The sequence below is a fragment of the Halichoerus grypus genome, chromosome 8, assembly GCF_964656455.1.
Source record: "Halichoerus grypus chromosome 8, mHalGry1.hap1.1, whole genome shotgun sequence".
In the NCBI taxonomy this organism is placed as follows: domain Eukaryota; kingdom Metazoa; phylum Chordata; class Mammalia; order Carnivora; family Phocidae; genus Halichoerus; species Halichoerus grypus.
Genome location: NC_135719.1, coordinates 146,799,364 through 146,821,113, shown reverse-complemented (window position 1 = coordinate 146,821,113; position 21,750 = coordinate 146,799,364). Strand labels below are relative to the sequence as shown.

Here is a 21,750-nt window from a genome sequence, read left to right as displayed (position 1 = left end):
AGAGACAGCAAGAGTGGGAACAAGCAGGAGGAGTGGGAGAGGGAGAAGCAGGTTTCCCGCTGAGCAGGGAGCCCGATGCGGGGCTCGATCCCAGGATCCCAGGATCATGACCTGAGCCGAAGGCAGACGCCTAACGACTGAGCCACCTAGGCGCCCCTCTCTGGGGAGTCTTGAGCAAAGACTGACCTGACCTAGACTTGAAAAGACCAATGTGCTTGCACATGAAGAACAGACTATCATGGGCTGAGCGTAGAAGCAGGCAAATCATGTAGGTGCCCACTGTGAAAACCCAGTCATGTGCTGAGTGAATAAAATGGGAGAATGAAGGCAGGACGCAAACAGGTGGGGGACAGGGCCTCAAATATTCACACCCTGTCCTCTCCAGAAACTGCAAGTCATACTTCAATTTCAGCACTTCGGTTCCTGAGTCCTTGTGACAATTACTTACTAAGAGATATGAGCTGGCTCCTATCCTGTATGAGCTAAACTTGGCAGAAGGCTGACCTGTGAAATGATCATTCTTTAGGAAAGAAATAGATGCTAGGTGAGAAAACAGAACAGGGATGCTAATGAATTTTTGACGTCTTTCAGAAGACACAGGCGTTTGGCCACAGAGATGGGCCAGGCTGAGTGCCCGTAACCGTCCACTTATGATCAAGCCGGGCTATCAGGTAGAAAGTGTGGAGGCCACCGGCTGACCAGAGTCTCTTCTGAGAGGCAATCTGTGCGACGGGAGAGACCTGAACTGGCAATTAGGAGGCTGGGGCTATGGCCTTCCCTGCTCTGAGCCTTCATTTCCTCATCCGTAAAGTGGGGACAACAATCCTAATGTCTCCCTGCCGGTCCCAGAGGATGCTGTGAAGACCCAGTGGGATGAGCAAGCACAACAGCGTGTGGGAAACGGGGGCATGTGCTCTCCTTGAGGAGCGGGTGGGTGAGCCCCTGGGGCATGTCACAGCTTCTCCCACACCCAGTGTAATGACTCTGCCATTGTTGAGGGATGAGGTCCTAGGGCAGTGTCCTGGGACTGGGTGCTCCAGGAACCATGACCCTCCACTTGTATTCTCACGATGCTTTACAGCTGACAGATCACATTCCCATCTACTGTCTCACTGGGCCTTAGCACAACTTTGTAGGCGGCTGCCGCGTTCATGGTAAAGATGAGGAAACTGGGGCCGCAAACTGGGGCTTGCTCAAGGTTGCCCGGCTGCTCCGTGTGCCGGGTCGGCAGCATGGGCCTGCCACCCTGTCATCTGCCCCCAGAGTCTGTGTCATTTCTGCCAATCACCTGTGCCAACCACAGGCTGTTCACCGTTCCCCGACCCCAGGCATATGGGCAGGAACCGGCGAGGCAGACCATGCAGCATCCCAAGCCCGGCCTGGGCCCTGGTGTGCAGGCCGTAGCCACGGAAAACCAAAAGCCCCAAAGAAATCTGCCCACTAGTGTTAGGGAGAACATCCTGGGGCTGGTGGAAGGGGGTCTTTTTTCTCTGGGAAGTGAACTGCAAACAAATCAGCAGCTCTTGAAAGGAAGACAATGGTGGGATGTTTGGAAATCAGGGGCCCCCAGGAAGGATACAAAGTGCTGTCAGTGGGCAGAGGGAGACCCCAAGGTCAGGCAGAACTTCTTCCCAGAGCCAAGATTTGAAGTCCCAAATTGGCTGCTCCCACCGCCCTCAGTCCCAGCGTCACAGCCGGGTTCAAGCCCCGCCCCCCCTTACCATCCCAGTCCTGCATCCTGGCCTCCCTCTGTGTCCCGAAGCAGGGTGGTCAGCATCACCACAGGAGTTGATATTGTTAGTTAACTTTTCAAATATGAAAAAAAAATGGGGTAACTTCAAACTGTTATAGTAATTTCCAGGTGACAAAGCATGTCCCGTTACCCTCACAACAACCCTGTGAGGTAGGTATGAACCCGTCGTACACAGGGAGAAACGGTCTCAGAAAAGGACCGTGGCTTGCCCAAGGGCACGCAATTGGCATAAGCAGTGCTTGAACCCACATCCACCCGACTCCACGTCCGACGTGCACACACCTCAGGGCTGCAAACAACGTAGGTCCTCGAACACGAGGCTGCTGGCCGAGGAAGGTGCGCTCCTTTGTTTAGGGGTGGTGGTAGGCGGGCCAAGGTGACGGGTGCGATTTCTGTGTGAGACAATTCTATTTGCCATGTCCCTCAATCACAGATAGCACCCCTCACCTTGCGCCCAGTTTCACAGGCTTGCAAGCGACGCTGGTTCAGGACTGCCGTCTTGGTCTGCAGACGATGGCGTGATGATGCCAGGAAGAGCCAGGCTACAGGAGGCACACAGCACAGACATGGGAACGAAGTGGAGAGCTCCCCGACTCCAGGGCGCTGGAGAGTGAGGAGCAAGATGCCTGCCCTCGAAGGGCTCACAGTCTAGACCAAGTGGGACAGATGGCTGTGTGTTGGGAGCCGAGCAGCGAGCCCCGAGGTCTGCTGGGGCACCGGGAGTCTCCCCCGGCACGGCACCGTGAAGGAGGGGTGGGCCTGCAGCACACACACAGGGGAGGACCCAGGAGCGCAGCACTGAGAGGGGACAGCACGGCACAGTTGGTGCGACTCACGCACATGGGACGAGGAGAATGTAAGCAGGCTTGCTGACCTGGCCCGGTTCTGCAGAAAGGTCATGCTGGAAGCACCAGCAGGAAGGACAGGTTGAAGAAGGGAAGAGAGGCTGACCAGTTAGGGTCCTGCTACGAGGCTTCAGGGGACATACAGGGAGCATATGGGATGAGTCAGAGATGTGACGGGGTGGGGCACAATGGACACCTTCATCAGTGTAAACTGGCGCAATGGAGCATGGGATTGGGGGCCTGTGCTGAGCCCCAACACATGGCAAGCCCCTGTGTCTTGATTTGCTCATTCAACCTAGTATGGATACAACAAGAGCTCCTAAGTTAGACAGTGTGCTGGTTTCTGAGGGTCCAGAGACAAACAGGACACTTAATGACACCCAACCCGACTGGATTCCCATGGGACAATGTCAAGTGGTGTGAACCTTGGTGATGGAGGCAGGAGGAAAGCAGGGTGGTAGGGGTGGATGAGGCTGCCAAAGTGGCTGGGAAGGCTTCATCTGAAGGGGAACTTTCAGACAGGAGGAGCGGGGCCTGAAAGTGTGGGGAGGTGAGCAGGACGACCCCAGGGGCATTCCGGGAAGTGTGCTGACGAGCAGGTGTAACTGGGCATGGCTGTCCCGCCGTCTGTGACTCTTGAGCACAGAGGCTAGTCAGGAACCAGCCCCCAGAAGGCAGTCAGGAAGGAGGGGGTAGGACGTGGGAGGAAGTTCATCATTCAGGTGGGGCCCGGAGGCGTCACAGGTGAGGCGGAAAGTGCCAACGGCCTCAGCAGGCGGGAGGTGAAGACAGCCAAGTGTTTTTCTTAGGGGAAAAGGTAGGTCATTTTCCACAGAAAGGTTTGTGAGAAGTGCAATTCAGCCCTAAGTCTAAGAAGCTATGAAGTGGAACAATGTGAAGAAATGGGGCCGGGCCTGTCTTGGCGAGAAGGGGGTCTAGAAGTCCCCTGCTGGGCCTCCTTCCCACACCTGTGTCACTGCTGCGCGGGGGATCGGCTAAGGACACGGGACACTGGGAAAACCAGGAGAACATTCCTCGTCCAGCACCAGGACAATCAGATCTCGGAATGTACCAATGATGTCATTACAAGCAAACCAAGAGAGGAAAGGATATTCCGTTACATTCCTTGAGGCCAATGAAAATACTCCTTCATCATGTGTTTTAATTCACTCCATGTGGATTTCCACTAAGCTACTAGGTTTTTCTTCTTTTTTTCAGAGCCCAAATAGATAAAATAGATAAAGTGGGACACTTCTGGTTGCGGCAGGGTGAGGTCCCTGGCATACCTAGCTGGACCCTTGGAACTCCTCAAAATAACAGTTTGAAACTCACTATATTCCGCCCCGAAACTATAAACAAAATTGCCTTCCACTCTGCTGCTTTTGTTCCAGCCCCTGCCCAGCCCTCCAACACCAGGCTTTAACATTCTGGGGCATTCCTGGGTCTAGTCTGTGCCTCAGGCCTGTAAAGGAAATCTGCCTTCTAGCACTGAGTTGGGTACACGAGGCATGAACTCCTCATTTCTAGACAGCCAGCCTTCAGAACGCCTGCCGTCAGCACTGTGCTTTGCTGGGCACCCTGGATTTCACTGAGATAGGCATCACCTGCTCATTTTACAGATGATGAGACTGAGGCTCAGAGGAACAGTCCTGCCCGAGACCAGACAGCCTATCTGACTTCATCCCGGCAATGCAGCCTCACGTTACCATCTGCCGGATAGCCGCTGTCCCAGGCAGCCTGTCCTGCTACAGAAATCTGGATGCTGGGACCCATGTACTCCAGCGTACCCCCTGGGGAAGAGGCTCCTTCCTCCAGCTCTGGGTACAACGGCTGCCCACCGGAAGTGTTCATGGGCCCCAGACCCCTGAGATCTGTGTGGAAGGCCTCATAACCACTGTGGGGTTTTCTTTTCTACCCTTCCTGATACATTCTGGCTCAGTCACAACATGAAGTTTGGCCAGTCTCCCCCCGCCCCCGCCCCCCGTCATTCCTAGTGACCTACTGGGAGAGGCCATGACTTTGGCATAGTTGGAGGTTGCTGGATCTTCTGATTTCAAAAGTTTCTTGGGGTCTTAGCAGGTGTTTGAGAAGTGAACCTCTGTTTTGGTCTGGGGCCTCTCCACTCTGTCCTGAGTTGACAGTAGGAAAGGTAAGGCCCTGGGCTCCTTGAGGCTAAAATGGGGAAGGGCCTGCCAGCAAGGGCAGGCTGTTCTACCACCAGGAACATCTGACTCAATGTCATCAGAACCAAAAGGGAAAACAGTGGACAAATGAAGCTATCCCAAGCCTTCCTGAGCACTGACTTTCACATTCCTCAGGTCTCTTCTGAAAGAACCCCTGGTCCTAGGTCCCAGGGAAAACCCTTTTTTAGGAAGGAACAGGAGTATCAAACCTGGGTCTCTGGGGCTAGTAGGAGAGACCTCGGGAGCAGCCCCAGCTCTGCTCCTGACTTTCTGTGTGACCTGCAAGTCCCTCCCTCCCCGGGCTTCAGTTCTGTCATCTGCAGAATGTATACTGCTTCATGACGCCCAAGGCTCTCTCCCCGTTCCCACTCATCGGCCCACCTGGGCCTCAACCATGTCTTCCACACCAGCAGTGGCTTCAAGGGGGAAGCTTTTCTCAGAAATTCCCTCCACCAGCTGGCTGGATCCCATCAACCTGGGGTCTCGCTTCAGGTGTCACTAGGGCCCTACTGTTCTGGAACAGTGGGAGATGGGAGATACAGTGATTGTGGTAAATTCTGAGAGAACCTCAAGTAGTCTAACAGAAGTGTGCTGGACCTGGGGACAAAAGGTGAAACAAGGCTGTAGGCAGCTGGAAGGAAACAGCTGTATACTGAACACATGTAAGAGTCTTACACAGGAGCTGTTCCGGGAATCCTCCCACAATCAGGGTATTATATCCACTTTATAGATGGACTGACTTGCTGTAAGCAGTAGAGTAGAAATTTGAGCCCACGTGTGGGGAGCAGCACACCCAGAGAGCATGGAAGCTCCTTCCGCCTCCCCTGCACCTCGCCCTCTGCATCTCACCCATCGGGTTCCTCCTGAGTTATGTCCTTTATAATAAACCAGTGATCTTGCAAGTAAAATGTTTTCCTGAGTTCTGTGAGCCATTCTCACAAATTAATCAAACCCCAGGGGGTTGTGGGAACCTCCGATTTACAGCCTGTTGGCCAGCCCCATGGGTGACAACCTGGGCTTGATTGGCGTCTGAAGTGGCTGGTGGGGCCCCGTCTTGGGGGATGGAGCCTTAACCTATGGGGTCTGACGCCACCTCCTGGCGGACGGTGTCAGGACTGAGTTAGGTTGTAGGACACCGTGCTGGCCCCGCTGGACTGCTTGATGTGTGGAAACCACACACATCTGGTGTCAGCCGTGAAGGACCGTGGGCAGAGGAGACACACAGGAGTGTGACAGGAGTGGCCTTCCTTCCACTAAGGGACTCTGGTGCCAAAATGGACATTCTTCCTGTTGTGCCAGGTTGTTTCCACCACACCTCCTTGCTCGGGGAGGAGAAGAGGAAAGTGAGCTAATCCAGCTCCTCTTACTGCTTGGCCAAGGGCTTGCTTCCTCCCTCTGGGGCTCAGTTTCCTCCGCTGTAAGATGGGCACAGACATGCGCTATCTACCCGGCTCTGTCATGTGACAATCACATGAGACACCAGCCGCGATCAAGAAGGAATGTCTGGTTTTCACACAACTTCTGGCCCACCCTTCCAGACTCAATAGCCTCTTTTTATTACAAACATTTTATAATGTTCCTTGTGTTATCGTCAGTGAGAGTCATAGGTTATATAACCTACCTACATAAATTAGAAAAAAAATAATGCCTTCAGTGTACTGTAAAGGAGAGGAAGAGAGGAGTGATCCGTGGCAAAGCGCACACGGCAGGCTGTAAGCACCAGGCCTGGCTACACTAGGAGACGCAGTCGCTCAATGCCTGCACCTTGCCCAGACTCACAGTGACCAAGGGGAGCCGGCTGGATGACGAACAATCTCTCAAGTGACAGTGCTCCCAAAACAGAAAATAATCCTTGGTAAAGTTACAAACAAAATAAAGCACAATTTTCTTTTGAAGTATGTAGTAGTTGCATTCCTAGAAAATTCAGCACATTAAACCTGATTAAAGGAAAAAGGAGTACTTTTTCTTAAAACAGAGCTAAGTTCTGGCTCAGATAAAGTTTTTTACCTCCATGTGCTCAGTGGGACATGCAAAGGCCTGCCGTGCACACTGCAAGACGTCCAGCACTCGTCACCAAGTCCCTGTGTCTCAGCTGTCCCTGCTGAGAACGGCTTGTCTAGTCCAGCCCCACCACTTCAGCTCTAGACTACACGAGGGCTAGAGCTGGCCTGAAGTCACGTGGAAGGCCGTGGTGGACTGGGCCAAGAACCGGACTCCTAATGTCTAGGCCCGGCTCCTCCACAGGCTCAAGCGAACTCCTGGAGGGTCAGGTGTTCCCAGAACTCAGACACTGAACAGGAGAGACACTTTCCTTACTTAGTGGGACTTGGCCAAGCTGATCACCAACACGGACCTTCATACCTGTGCTGTGCAGGATGCCTCAGAAGCTGTCCACACCCATTACCTCCCCACACTACCCCGCTGGTAGGCACACATGCCACCCACCTTACAGACGAAGAGTCTGAGGCCCAGAGAAGGAACTGACTGGCTCAGGGTGCCTGTCGGTTAAGTGTCATGCCAGGCCCAGCATCCGGGTTTGCTGACTTCCCCAGCACCACGGCCTCTTAGTCCCTGAATGGACGGCAGCTCGTCCAGCGCCACACAGAAAGGGCTGTGACCGGCCGCTAGCCTGGTAAGAGACCTCGGGGGGACAACTGACACGCCACGCTTCCAGGACTCTGGATCATGACCTGAGCCGAAGGCAGACACTTAACTGACTGAGCCACCCAGGCGCCCCTAAGCTCATTTCTAAATATAAGTAAATATAAACACGTAGCTTAGCGAGGGAGTAATTCACCTGCATGGGTGGTTTTCCGAGGGAGCGGCTGCATCTCTTCCCCGCGGTACATGCGGGAATCCTTCAGGAGGTGCTGTCTCCAATGAGCACCAGACCCCAACAGTACAGAACAAAGATCACTACTATTCCTGTTTTCGTTCCTATGACTTTTAACGAACGCGTAGCTACTTCACGCCCACCATAATGGGAGCTTCTCAAGGATTATGAAAAGTTGTCCACGGAGAGGGAAGAAGAGGGGTGAGAACCGAGGGGAGCAGACCCTGCAGCGGCCCGGAGCACTGCACCCTGCTGGGGTGCGGGGGGCCTCCTGCCGACACACGTGTGCCGCTCCAGCAGACAGCATCACGTTCCCTGGGATTGTCACGAACAAACCACGGGGCCAACGCCACCAACTGGGAGGCATGACCTGGGAAATAACTCATGGGTTGGGACAGAATCGTCAGCATTAACAAATAGGAGAAAAGGAGCACCAAAGCCAGGGATCTGATCAAAGATGAGAAGTAACGGCCAAGAGCTTGACAGAGAGGAAGGAGATTTAAATAACCACCACCCAACAAACAGAAGAACTTGAAGAGTAGAGTCCTCTGGGACTGAGGAACGCAGGGGCTGGTAACTCCCGCCTGCGTCCCCAGCCCAGCCCCCCTGAAAAGATCACAGTGGGTTTTAAAAGAGCGTATGTTTATCGGGCACATACTGTGTGTCAGGAACTGCTCTGGGCACTGTACAGGGATGAGCACAGCTAATCCTCAGGACATCCCATGAGGCATGATGTGATGACTAACATTCCATCTTTACGGTTCAGAAGCCTGTGCACAGAGAGATCAAGCAGCTTGCTCCCCGTACCTATACGATTCATACCACAGAGGGCACTGGACTCCCAGCTGTGAGCACAGAGATGGAAAACAGGCAACCCCTGTTCTCAGGGGCATGCATTCAGGCACTCAGCACTCTACAGCTTGTTCTGGGTGCTGTGAATGTGGAAGTACGGTGAAGGTGCTGGGGTGCTTTGGGGACATGATGGACGTGACCCTGCCTCTCACAGCAGCCAGGCTTGAGCATTACGTTGGCAAAGGCAACGTGGACAGGGAAGCTCCAGGAGCATGGAAAGGGGCACGAGAGGTGCAGACTGGGGAGCGGGGTGGCGTACAGGAGTTCCCGTGAGAGAGAAAAGGTAAGTACACAAGGAAGCACAAAAAAGGAAGAATGAATAAAGAGAGGCCAGAGGTGGGAGCTGAGAAGGTGGAGGAGGGCTTCTGGAGGAGGGCTGAGCTGGATGGGCAGGGTTGGGGAAGGCAGAGCTGGGGAGGGCAGGGTGGGATGGGCAGGGCTGGATGGGCAGGGCAGGGAGGGCAGGGCTGGATGGGCAGGGTAGGGAAGGCAGGGCTGGGAGAAGTAGAGATGGAAAGAAACATCCCCAGGGAAGGAGCAATATTTGAAAAAGCTTGGCATCAACCCCTGTGATGTCTGCCCTTTCTAGATTTGTCCTTGGCTATGTGCCCTTATTCTACTGGTTGCATAGTGTTTGAAAAAACCACAAGCTCATCAGAAGGCTCTCCGTGTGCCCTTCTTGTCACTTTTGGTATCCTTTCTTCTTCTTCTTTTTTTTAAAGATTTATTTATTTATATGAGTGAGAGAGAGCACGAGCGTGAGTGGGGGCAGGGGAAGGGGCAGAGGGAGAGCGAATCTCGAGCACACTCCCCACTGAGTGCAGAGCTGGATGCAGGGCTCAATCTCACAACCCTGAGATCATGACCTGAGCTGAAATCAAGAGTTGGATGCTTAACTGACTGAGCTGCCCAGGCGCTCCTTGGTATCCTTTCTTCTTTTAAAAAATATTCCTGAGATAATTTAAAATGGTAACATTTCCAGCCTGCTCAAACCCCAGAGCCACGGAATCCCGCCTCTCTGGTTTCTGTCCATTTTTAAGGCAGGGGACAGTAGGAGGGTGGATGCCAGGGCCAGCAGGCAGCAGGGAAATGCCCTGGCCAGACGTGCCCTTGAAGAGAGGGAGAAGGGTGAGGGGGGCCAGTGCTAACTGGGAAGCCACCCCACCTGCCATCTGCACTTCTGGGAGAATCTACGTCTTCTAACTCTGAGATAACCCTTCCCTCCTTTAAGAAGCCAGATGAAGGAACAGCGAAGGAATCTCTCTGCGACCTACCACCATGACTCTAGATACTGAACTTGAACAAGTTCCTCTAGTGTAAGCAGAGGTCCAGGGAATAAAAGACAGTGCAAGAGAGGATTTTCTTCTGTGGCTGTGCAGACACGAGGAACAGTAACAATGCCTAAAACACACACAACGCAGACCCGACTTCACAGGGGCCTGCCGGGCAAGGTGCATTTATGATCCACCCCATGCCTGATTCCCACCACATGACGCCAGACTGCCTCCACTCATCTGCCCAAGCAAATACAAGATCCCGTTGTCCTTTGAGGATGCACACACTTTGGGAGTGTGAAGTCACGCAGGTGTGACTAAAGGTGCAGGAAGCCCACGCTCGACCATGCTGTCCTGCATCTAGTACATCCACTGCTGCAAATAACGGAAAAATGAAATTGCCAATTAACGTCCGCGAAATGTTCACCCATACTAGCAAACAAAAGCACAAACTGAAAGGATACGTTTTCCCTTGCCTTGTGCTTACTAGGATTAGCATGAGTGTGAATGCCCAGTGCTGGGGAAGGCTGGGGCAGAGGGCGACAGCCATGCGTGCCAGGGAGAGTATCAACTAGGACACTCATTCTGGGAGGCATTTTGGCAAAACAGATCAAAGCTTTAAAAATGTGTATATTGTTTGACTCAGAAATATGCCCAAGAAGTAACTGGACAAGTGTGCAAGGATGCACCCGTACAACACACAGCAAGCACACAAATATGCACGTAAATGTACAAGAAGGTCCTCCATTACACGAACGTAACAGTGAAAAATGGGGACAGCTTTTAGGTTTAAAAGCAGAAGACTGGCGACATCATGGTGCATCGTCTTACGGCACCCAAATGTGATTCTCTGGCCACTCAGACGGTGTGAAGATCTGACTGTCTTGGCATGGAAAGGCATTCACAGCCTAGGGCTAAGTGTGAAAGGGTTACGGACAGTATGTACAGATTATTTCCGATGAACAGCTATTCACTCACATATGAACACAAAAAGTTCTGGAAGGATGTATATGAGTGTCAACAGCACTCATCTCTGGGTTGTGGGATTACAGGCCACTTTTGTTTGCTTGTCTGTATTTTCTCTTTTCCATGATAACCAAGCACTGACTTACTCAGGGACCCCGGATGCGGAGGGGCCCTGCAAGAGGTGAAGAGGGCATCCCTCCACTCTGGTTTCTGCACAGGGCTCTTGCCTGTTCCCAGCAAGGGTCACAGCGACATGGTCGGTGAACGAGAACTCACTCCTGCCCGACACTGCGCACAAAACTGCTAGGATTTACAGAGATCTGCTCAAGTCTGTAGCCCTCCTTCCCCAGATGGGGAAACCGAGGCCCACAGAGAGGTCCATGTTTAAGGTTACATGGTGGGTCGGAAGCAGGCTCATAGAGAAGCACATAGAAGCTGTTGCATTTAGAAGGCTACTGAACTGTGAACTGGTATCTGCCGAGAATACGCTGCAGGGGGAGAAAAGCCGAGCCAGGCTGGGGTGTCCAAGTGCAGCCTGTAAACATTCCTCCCCCCGCCGCCCGGTAACCGGCATTACCCAGGTGGTGGTGTGCTCCCACTAAGGACAGAACCCAGAGCAAGTCTAGGGAAATGCTTTCTGGAGCTGACGTCAGTGACCCAGGGGTCGTGATGATGTGGACCTAGGACACAGAAGCCCGAGTCTCCGGCCATCCTGTGAGCTGCTGTAATGTGCCATGAGCTGTGCTCGCTGCCCAGCCCAAGCCCCTGCGATTCCCAAAGCGAGGAGACCACAGCTGGCCTTCCTCTATGACCTCCTGAGACGGAGTTGTAGAAAAAACACTGGATATCTAGCCAGAAGCCCGAAATTTGTGTCTCAGTTTCACCGCTAGGTTCTGGCAGACGTGCTACCTTTCTTAATCTCCCGTGCTCCCGCCTCCCCGTCCACATAAATGTGTGTAACAGTAGCTGCGTAACTATCTCCTGGGGATAGAAACCAAATTATAAGCACTTTAGAGTGTAAGGAAGTACCTCCTTAGCCAGATAAGGTCTTTCTGTGGCCCTTATCCCCCGACCCGAGGCTGTTTGATTAGTGCGGACCTCTCCTTGAGAAGGGCAGGGAAGGGGCATGTGGCAGAGGTAGCCTGGTAAAAAACAAAGTGCGCAGGCTTTTAAGAGAAAGTATAGATACTATTGTTATTACTCTGTGTCATCCAACTAGGCCAGAGAAGCCTCACTCTGAGTTCCTACCTTAGCACAGGCACCATCCTTGGCCATCACACCCCGTGACGCAGCATCCAGAACCCCAGAAAAGCTGAGCCTTACAGTGTGCGAGCCAAGCTCGGTGAAGAGCAGGGGCCAGCAACCTGCATGGACAGTGGTGACCACAGCGAGGAAGAACCCAACATTTCCACCGACGGGGGCTACACGGAGGTAGTGCTCCTAAGACAGCCTCCTCCTCCCGCCCCCCAAAAGCACCTCCACACGTCAGTTCCTGTAGAAAAAGCCCCAATAACCCAGTGATTGCCCCCGGCCACTGGGATCATCCCTGAACTCAGAGATTGTGGGTCCCCAAGAGAACCCTAAGCTGGCTTTGCACCCCTGTCCTCCACCCAGGGAACTGAAGCCACCGAGCTCCCGGGCGATTACTTTATTTATTTATTTTACTTGCTAAGTGGACTTTAGGCTCTCTGGGTTGGGGCCTGAATTTGACGAATGAGTCTCTGTAAGGCGCTGCTGAAGAAAAATGGATTTTGTGGCTACAAGGAACGATGTCAGTAAGCAGATCTTCCAAGGGTCCTGTGCCTGGCCATCACCTCCACGTAGGCATGAGGCAGCACAGATAGGACTGTGTTGTGCCCATTCTTTCTCTAGAATACCTTTGAGAATCCTGGCCGACAGTGAGCCCCACGAGGTGGACAGAGGCAGGAAGGAACAAAGAAGGAGCACAGGCTCGTGGCTCTCTGCCGGCGTTCAGCACACGGACAGTGCAGACTCCTGAGTGAACACAGCTCTGGGGTGGAATCACAGGGAAGTCACCTTCCTCCCTGAATCTCAGCTTGCTAACCTAGACGTCATCTGGGCCCTCCTCTAGCAGGGCTGTGGGGAGAGTCAGGGGAGAGGAGGGGGCGTGAAGACCATTCGCTACACAGTGCTCGGCATCCACGGTTTGCTCTGACGGGTGACTTTCAGGTTTGTATGTAGGCATCTGGTATCTGCCAGGCTCTAAAGACCCCAGAGGGGCCCCCACTCGCGGAGGTGGAGGTGGGAAATGCCCAGCAGGACTCAACGTGAGGAGACACCGAGTCTTAGAAGGCACAAGCCCAGAGGCCTGCCAGGGGGTGAGGCCTGCCAGCGAGGGGAAGGAGGAGTGCAGGAGAGCACCGACTGGGCCCTGAGTCCTCTCCGCAGCTCTGCAGTGGGACCCATAATCCTATGTTACCAGGAAGGAAACTGACGCTTACAGAAAATGACCACGTTTAACAAGAACAAAAGGCAAAGAACCAATATTATTTGTGCCCCTATCACATACCAGGCGCCAGATGCTAAGTGCTTTATCAACATCTCAAAATGAGTCTTCGTAACAACCCTGGGAAGTTGGGTCTATTATCCCAGGGCCACAGGTGGCAGAACAAAGACTTAATATAAGATCTAGCTGCCCCCCAACAAATGCTTTTTACGCTACAGCCAACTGCCTCCCACCAAGGGCGGGTAGGCTGGGATTCCCCGACACAGAGGGCATTCACTAGAAAACAGCACAGTGATCTGGCAGCATGAGGCCTTCTGCAGTGGCCGCTGGACAGAGGTGGGTGGGTCCACCTGGCGCAGCCGCACCATGCAGGGGCACACGGCAGTCCCAGGCAGCCAGCGAGAGAGGTGAACCCTCCCCCGGGTGACTCCCGCAAACACAATGCTGAGGGAGAGAGATCGGGTACAGAGTGCACACTGTAGGAAGTACACACACAAGGAAGTTCAAACACAGGCAGAGCTGCTCTGTCGTCTCAGAGCTGGTGTCCCCCTGTCCTGGGGGGACGGGTGGGAGGGATATGGTCTCTCTGGGGACCTGCTGGCATATACACGTATAAAAGCTCGTTGAGCCGCACACCCCCAGCCAGTAGGTCACACCTCAGGTGAAGGGAAAGCAAAACTTGCTCAGTGGGCCTGGATCTCCTTCCACCAAAGGTCATACCTGCAGAAGCAGGAGACGGGGCCTCGGCCAATGAACTGGGACAGGCCCCTGCTACTCACGGTGCAAGCTGCCAGTGAGGCCTCCCTCACACGGTGGGCCCACCCTTACCCCAGCAAGGGCATCCGTCCAGCCCAGAGGAGGCAGAGGAGGTCGGGGTTCCTAGTGCCATGGGCGAGTGACTTCCTCATAAAGATCACAGGTTTCTCGTTTGGAAATGAGGGTTGTATTAGCTAATATCCCTGTGACTATAGTAAATTTAATAAAGCAACTAGTAGTTTTTATTTAATGAGCAGTTGCTTCGCAAGGGTTAGCTGTCTGATTAAATTAAAGCTTTGTTTTTGACCCTCCGTGTGTCCACCTGTGAGCTCTCACATCCCGGGGCAGGCGAGGTGGTTCAGATCAGAAACCTTAAACCCCGTTCACTTCACCAGGAAGTACAAGGCTCTTGGGTAGAAAACAGTTTAATAAACATGCGTTGGGCACTGCTCTTGTCACTCAACACAGCTGTGCTCGGGCAGCTTCCCCACCATGTGTTCCAAGTCTCCCACAAACCGTGGAGCCTTGCTGAGGTGGGGAGAACACAAGCCCCCGTTCTGTGTGTGACCTGACCCATGGGGAGCATACTCAAAACGTGTCCTTTATTTACTTAGAAAAATTCTCCTAGGGTTCACATTGGGTCCCAAAGCTGCCATCTATCAGGCCCAACAGGCCTATAAAAGCCATCTCCCTCTAAGTACCACGTCCCCCACGTCCCACCCAGATGCCGGCAGCGGCCACCCTGGGAGTGACACTACGGACAAGTGCCAACACCGGGTGACTGCTGTGTCGGGCAGCCTGCTAAGTATTGTACACTCTGCCCAATGAAACTTAAAAGCCACTCTCTATCACTGCCATCTGACAGGTAAGACAACTGAAGCCCCGGAAATGAAGTAACTTGTCCAAAGGATCCTCAGCCAGAGTGTGGCAGAACCAGGACTCAAAGGTAAACCCTGTTCTCTACTAGCTCTACCAAGGTTAAGACCTCTAGCAAAGCACAGGACCGTATCCGTGGACGTCAAGACACCTGGACCCTGGAAGGCTTCTGTGTTCCCTCTGAAGCTAAGGTTGCGAATTTCCAATAAAAGTCACATGTATTTTTGCCTTGCTTAGGAACTTTTGCTAGCCCCACCCTGCCCCGCTCCCTCCCCCAGGCCCACTGTCTACCCCAAGTATCAAGCCTGCCCATCATCTTCTAGGTCCTTGGGGCGCTTCACTGTGAAGTTTCATGTCCAGCTTCTTTCCTGTGTGTGCCCGAGGCCCCAGAAACACTGTAGGGCACTCTCCCACACACGCTGCGCTTTCAGGCCTGGATGCCTTTGCTGTCCCTCCTCTGCCTTGTAAGCTCCTCGCCCTTCCAAACCGCAGCCCAGATGTCCCTCTGTGTTCCCTAAGTAGTCCACCCATACCTGGCTGGAGCACTCACCACGACCCAGGTGTTAGCAGTTTACAAATCTATCTACTCAGGCGTGTCTTGAGCAGAAGGACGCCATCTATTCATTTCTTACCTATTCTGTCTGGCCAGTTTCTTACACTCAGTAAATATTTAGTAAAAGTTCATTAACAACATGAATGCTTGAATTCAACAATAAATTGTTGCTCGTTTCCTCCCACCTCTGCTAAATACATGTTCTAGAATACAGAAGGAAGATGACACACGTAAAACATATCAGGATATTTAGCTTCAGGAACACACCAGTACAAAGCTGTATCTCACAAATGGCAAGAAGATGTGAACACCATTCTCTCTTCCTTCAAACTGTTAATATGTCCCTTCAGGCTGGAGTCAGGCAGCAGGCCTCTCTGAGAACCCACGGAACATCAGCCTGACGTGGTTGTGGGGCTGGGACACCAGGGAGCCGGGGGAGGGCGCAGGTCAAGGAGAGGGGTCTCTGCCGAGACCAAGCCCCACTTACCTCCTTCTTGGGAATTCATGATGTTCAGGGCAAACAGCATGGCATTGGAGAACGTGGTCGCCTCTTCCTTACTTGCAAAGTTCAAGCCGTAGACCTGGCGGGCATCTCGCCACTGGTGGAAGGTCGGCGTTGCCTGATTGTACTTCAGCCCTTTCACGATTGAATAATTGATCACAACCTGGAGGGGAAAAGAGACAGAAATACGTGTAAATAAATACGAGGTAAGTAAGTGAGCTGGAGAGCGCGGCTCCAGGGCAGGGATACTGTGTCCCCTGGGGCTAGCAGAGGACAGGGAGGTGGGGTGGGGTCAGGAGAAGGTGACAGCATGGCCAGGCAGCTTTTCAATATGACCTACAGAATGGTGAGGGTTTGAGAACCAGCTACTTCATCTCACTAGCAATGTGGCATAGTCACGCCCTCCAGACGAGAGGCCTGAGCTGGGAGTCAGGTTCCCAGAGTCCAGGGGCTGGTCCCTCCTCCCAGCCATGTCACCCAAGGCGGTCACGGCACTTCTTAGGGGCCCAGTTTCTCCAATTATAAAATGGGGGTAACAATGCTTTATTTCTAGGCATGGAGACCCTAACGGCAGGAGTCTTCTAGCCCTATCTGTGCCTCCCATGGCCGTGTGCACAGTGTCTAGTACTTAGGATGCATTAATAAATGGGTTACTAATTAAAAGGATAAGTCAGAAAAGTTAATGCACCACACAAATGCACAGCATTATAAGTCAATCAACAAACCTCAACTTTCTGCAAGGAAAAAGCCAGGCCCAGCGGGGAAAGGTAAAGTAGACCAGGGCCAAGCCCAGAGCTTCGGGGGCTCCCAAGCAGTCGCGGCAGCTGCTTCAGGTCGGCCTGAGCTTGGAGCTACTCTCTCAGACACCTGACAGAGAAGGACTTCCAAGTTCTTCAAGGTGAGACGTAGTAAGTACGGCTCAGGGAAGGCAGTGGGAGGCCTGGAGTGGTTATTCTACTCGGAGTCATGTGAACCAACCTCAAGGACTTATGAGCCATCAGTTTTCTGGCCTGGAAAGCGGGGATAGTGCGCCCTGACTGTGGCACGGCACCCCCATGGCCCGCTGGGAGAGCACACGGTAGGCTGTCAGTGAGTGCTAGGGATATGGCGAGCTCCCTACAGAGTCTGCCAGAGCCTGGGGGCGACGTGGTGGGAAGAACCTGCTTTAGGAGACGTTTAGGAGGACTGCTCAGACCTCCTCTGGCTCTGAGGCTCCAGGGTTCTGGGATCTGAAGCTGGAGACAGCTCTGTCTCCTATACCCCCGCCCCGGTCAGGAAGGGGAGCTCAGGAAAAGATTCAGAGATGCAAAGGGACGTGGCCAAGCCACCTTGCTAGTGGGCTGGGCACTAAGATGTGACCTCTGCTTTACCACTCTCTTCTACTCTCCATTCGGCTGCGCTGTTGGGTAAGGCCAGAGGACAGCAAATATGGCCAATATCCAGAACAGCTTTTTTTCTAGGTCTCGGCCAGGTGAAAGGTGGGTTTGGGTCATCCTATAGTGGAGAGAGAGAGAGAGAGCGCACGGAAGTGAGAAGGCGAGCTGAATCAGCTAAAGAAGTGCAATTGTTTCACATCTTGACACAAGGAAATTTTGGCCAGCATCTATACCCAGGTTCCTGGGGTGGTTCTCTAGGTTTAGCTCCAGATCCTCAGGAAAACGGCTGGAGGTTTTGTGGCATGTATGCATGGTAAGGAGCATAGTGACCTCAGGTTAAAATGCTCTTAAGAGGAGAGCACACTCATGGTGGTGCAGAGACCAGAGGGAGGCAGCAGACCGTTCCTTTCTGCCACAGGAAGACCCAGCAGTTCTGTGTTCAAGCGTTTCCGTTTCTGGTGCTGCACTTTTAGTGGACATTACAAAACCAGAGCAAGCTGGAAGGAAATGTTTTCAATGGAACGAGGTCTGGAAACCACATTATATCAAGAATGGCTAAGAGATCTTGAAGCAAGATTAAAGAAGACTCCAGTGTGTCACGACGGCTGCGGATTGTCTATTTCAGTAAATGTTCGGTGCACACTTGAGAAGACTCTATATTCTACCATTGTTGGCTGTAGTTTCCATAAATGTAAATTAGGTCAATTTTTTATCTCTTTACTTTCTTTCTACTTCTTCAGTCAGTTTCTTGGAGGTTATGAACCTTGGGTGATTAGAACCTCCAACTCTGCTTCTGGATTTGTCTATTTCTGCCTTTAGAGCTGTCCAATTTTGCTTTATATATCTGAAGATATTAGATGTGTACAAATTTAGGATTGTTAGGTCTTCCTTTTCAATTGACTCTTTCATCATTGAAAATGTCCTTCTTTACCTTTAGTAATACTTCTTGTCTTAAAGCCTATTGTATTTAACATTAATATACTCACACCAGCTCCTTCTGGTTTGTAGGTTGTCCTTCTGGTGTTTGTAAGGTTTGCCTTTTTCCACTCTCCCACGTTCAGCCTGTGTCCTTATCAGCTTTATTTTAAAAATAATTCTTGAAGCTTTGGAAGGACTGATCTGGACAATTGCTGAAGGATAAACTTATTGTATTTTATTTTATTTTAGAGTGAGAGTGTGTGAGAGAGAGAGTCTGTGAGCAGGGGAGAGGGGAGGGCCAGAGGGAGAGAGAGAGAATCCCAAGCAGGCTCCACCCTCAGCCTGGAGCCTGATATGGGGCTTGATCTCACGACCCTGAGATCATGACCTGAGCCGAGACCAAGAGTTGGATGCTTAACTGATTGAGCCACCCAGGCACCCCAGGATAAACTTATTTTATTTTATTTATTTTTTAAAGATTTTATTTATTTGACAGAGAGAGACACAGCGAGAGAGGGAACACAAGCAGGGGGAGTGGGAGAGGGAGAAGCAGGTTTCCCGCTGAGCAGGGAGCCCGATGCGGGGCTCAATCCCAGGACCCCGGGATCATGACCTGAGCCGAAGGCAGACGCTTAACCGACTGAGCCACCCAGGCGCCCCAGGATAAACTTATTTTAAAAGGTCCTTCTTTTTTTGCTCAAGAGCCCACAGGTACCATGTTTGGGGGAGGGGTGTAGGACTGAGGAGAGGGCCTTTCCTGTCTTTCAAGGAAAGGCTCTGCAACTCCAAACACTGTCCAGCATGCCTCTGAGGCCTCTGAGTACAAGTACTCAAGAACCCCCTACAAAAAAAAGAAGCTTAATGGTGGAAAACAATCTTCCTGACCAACACATTCACCTAGATCTAAAACCCCTTGGGGCGCCTGGGTGCCTCAATTGGTTGAGCATCCAACACTTGATTTTGGCTTAGATCATGGTCTCAGGGTCATGAGATCAAGCCCCGTGTTGGGCTCCACACTGAGAGGGGAGTCTGCTTGAGATTCTTTCTCCTCCCTCTTCCCCTAACCCTGTGCTCGCTCTCTCACTCTTTCTCTCAAATAAATCAATCAATCTTAAAAAAAAAAACAACAAAAAACCCCCTAGAACCCACTGGTTGGTGAAGGCTTCTGAGGTCTCATCTCATTCAAATCTCTACCCTTCAATGAAGGCATGTCCTTCCCAAAATTCTTACCAAGCGGCCTAGAGCTAGCTTGTGGGCTTGCAAAGCAACGCAGTCCACCCTCCAACAGTGCGCGTGGAAGAACGTGCTTCCGGCCATGGAGCTCCTACCTTTTTTTTAAGATTATTTATTTATTTATTTATTTGACAGAGAAAGACATAGCGAGAGCAGGAACACAAGCAGGGGGAGTGGGAGAGGGAGAAGCAGGCTTCCCGTGGAGCAGAGAGCCCGACGTGGGACTCGATCCCAGGACTCCGGGATCATGACCTGAGCCGAAGGCAGACGCTTAACAAATGAGCCACCCAGGAGCCCCATGGAGCTCCTATCTTCCTCCTGATAGTGTCCACATAGTATTCCTAGCCCTGTCTCAAGGGTACAAAGAAAAGCATGCCTTCTCGTCCCCACACAGCCCATCAGAGGTTTGAGGACGGTGGCCCTGCCCTCTTCAGTTTTCTTCTCTCCTAGGAAGTATCTCTTGTGCCCCCTTCAGCTGTTCCACAGGGGACGCTGCTGGCAGACCTCTCACCAGACCAGACGCCCTTCCCCTTACAGAGTCCAGCTTGTGGCACTTGCGTTCGGTCCCAACGTTCTTGGTGTAGTCTGACCAGTGCACAGCAGAGCAGGACTATAATCTCGCTTCTTCTGGACCTCTACCGTTAATTCAGCCTGGAAACTCACTAACGTTTTTCGTGGCCATAACTCATTCTAAGCTAAAAATCTTTTGATATTTTTTCACCTGTAATGTGAGATTTCGGTTAGCCCTTAGCTAATGATACTACAATGTACTAGTCCCTTCCTCCACAAATGACCACCTGCTTTTACACCTACCTATTTAGCAAAATGGGGGTGATAAATGCTAATACTGTTATCCTCTGGGGTTCCTGGGAGACTGAAATAGTAGACATGAAGAGTGTTCCACGAACCATAAAGCACCTTAAATGTGTAAGACATCCCGAGTTGGTTATAAACCTAACACCCATGGGTGCAGGCCGGCAGGACAGTACCTAACCTTGTCAACACCAAATCATCATTAAAACATCATAAAATGTTTGACCTTGCAGTCCATATAGACTGGAAAATAGATCTGTGAAAATCAATCTTTTCTCCCGAGGTCCACAGAAGCTACTGTGGACCTGGCTTCCTGCCACTTTCTCTAATACCTTGGCTTACTAAGAATCCCTTGTATGTTGCTATGTATGTATACACATGTATGTATGTACATATACATATGTATGTAACTATGTATGTATGTACACCTCATCCATTTGGGGAAAAGAGTCTCAACCACACTCTAGGAGCCTGTCTCTTGAACATGTAATGCCAGGTGGAAGGCTATGCTGGTAACTTCTCTGTCAGACTCTGCGAGTCTCTTAGTTAACTAGAGTCAACACAGCCTCCGAATTTACCCAGGAGGCCCCTGAGGACTGCCGCCAGTCCGAGCTTTGGCGTGTGGCTTCTGCTGAGGGCGGCAGTGAGGTGCCGAGGCTCCTAAGAACACGGCGCATGTCGGTTGCAGGGAATCTGGTTCTCCAGTGCCGTGGCATTTCCAGCACACCGTGCGGCTTCCTAGTGTGCCCTGGAGGGCAACCATGAGGTGCGAAGGGCGGGGAAACTTGTCCCAATAAAAGCAATCACTCAGGGAACACCCACTGTGATCCAGGAGCTGCACTAGGCCATGGACCTTATGTCAAAGGCACGTAGCAGGGAAGTATTGCTCGGCCGGCCTGCGTCTGTGGGTGTTAGGGAAACGAGTGGATGCTTCTGGTTGTCACCATAACTGTCACCATATATATCCTGCAATATATAGCACAGCATACCTCTAAAAGGCAGAGACAGAACCAATGCATTGGAAGAACAGGGAAGCAGCTTCCAGAAGGTTTCTAGAGAAACCTTCCTACCAGTAAGGCTCATTGACAAGGGAAAGCGATACCTCTGAAGGTACCAAGAGTTCCAGGTTGGACCTTTCACCAGGGGTCCTGAAGCGGGGCTGTCCCTTTCAGCTACAAGAATCTGAAACTTAACAGGGCCGTTTTGGCCAAAGCAGAAACCCATTCAACAGGCAACATACTAAAAATAGAGTCCCAAGTTTTTGTTCTTTGTTTTCTAATTGCTAATGTGCTGACTCTTACAGAGTTAGCAGCTAACCTGCTGCTCAATTTAGCAAGGCCTTGACCAACAAAGGATGCCAGGAGGGGTTTTTCATAAATGCTGAAACCACAGAACTGTTAATTTCACTGCTAAAAATGTCCTTGTCGATCTCTGAGAGCTAGAGGCAGAACCGTGAAGTAGTAACCAAAGTCACTGTGGTGAAGCTACACAATCCCTTCCTCCAAGTCTCTGTTTCAGTCCGTGTCACGTCAGATTACTCTTAGTTATGT

General features: G+C 51.9%; 1 protein-coding gene across 4 annotated transcripts in view; it reads right to left on the bottom strand.

Moving 5' to 3' along the window:
* The window catches only part of EVL (Enah/Vasp-like), a 146,814-nt gene that overhangs the window by 32,944 nt on the left and 92,120 nt on the right, over nt 1-21,750 (bottom strand). For all 4 annotated transcript variants that reach the window (XM_078054217.1, XM_036100044.2, XM_036100042.2 and 1 more), the window contains exon 3: nt 15,846-16,023. In XM_078054217.1, coding sequence (XP_077910343.1) covers nt 15,846-16,023 — 178 coding nt within the window. The remainder of the gene's footprint in view (nt 1-15,845; nt 16,024-21,750) is intronic.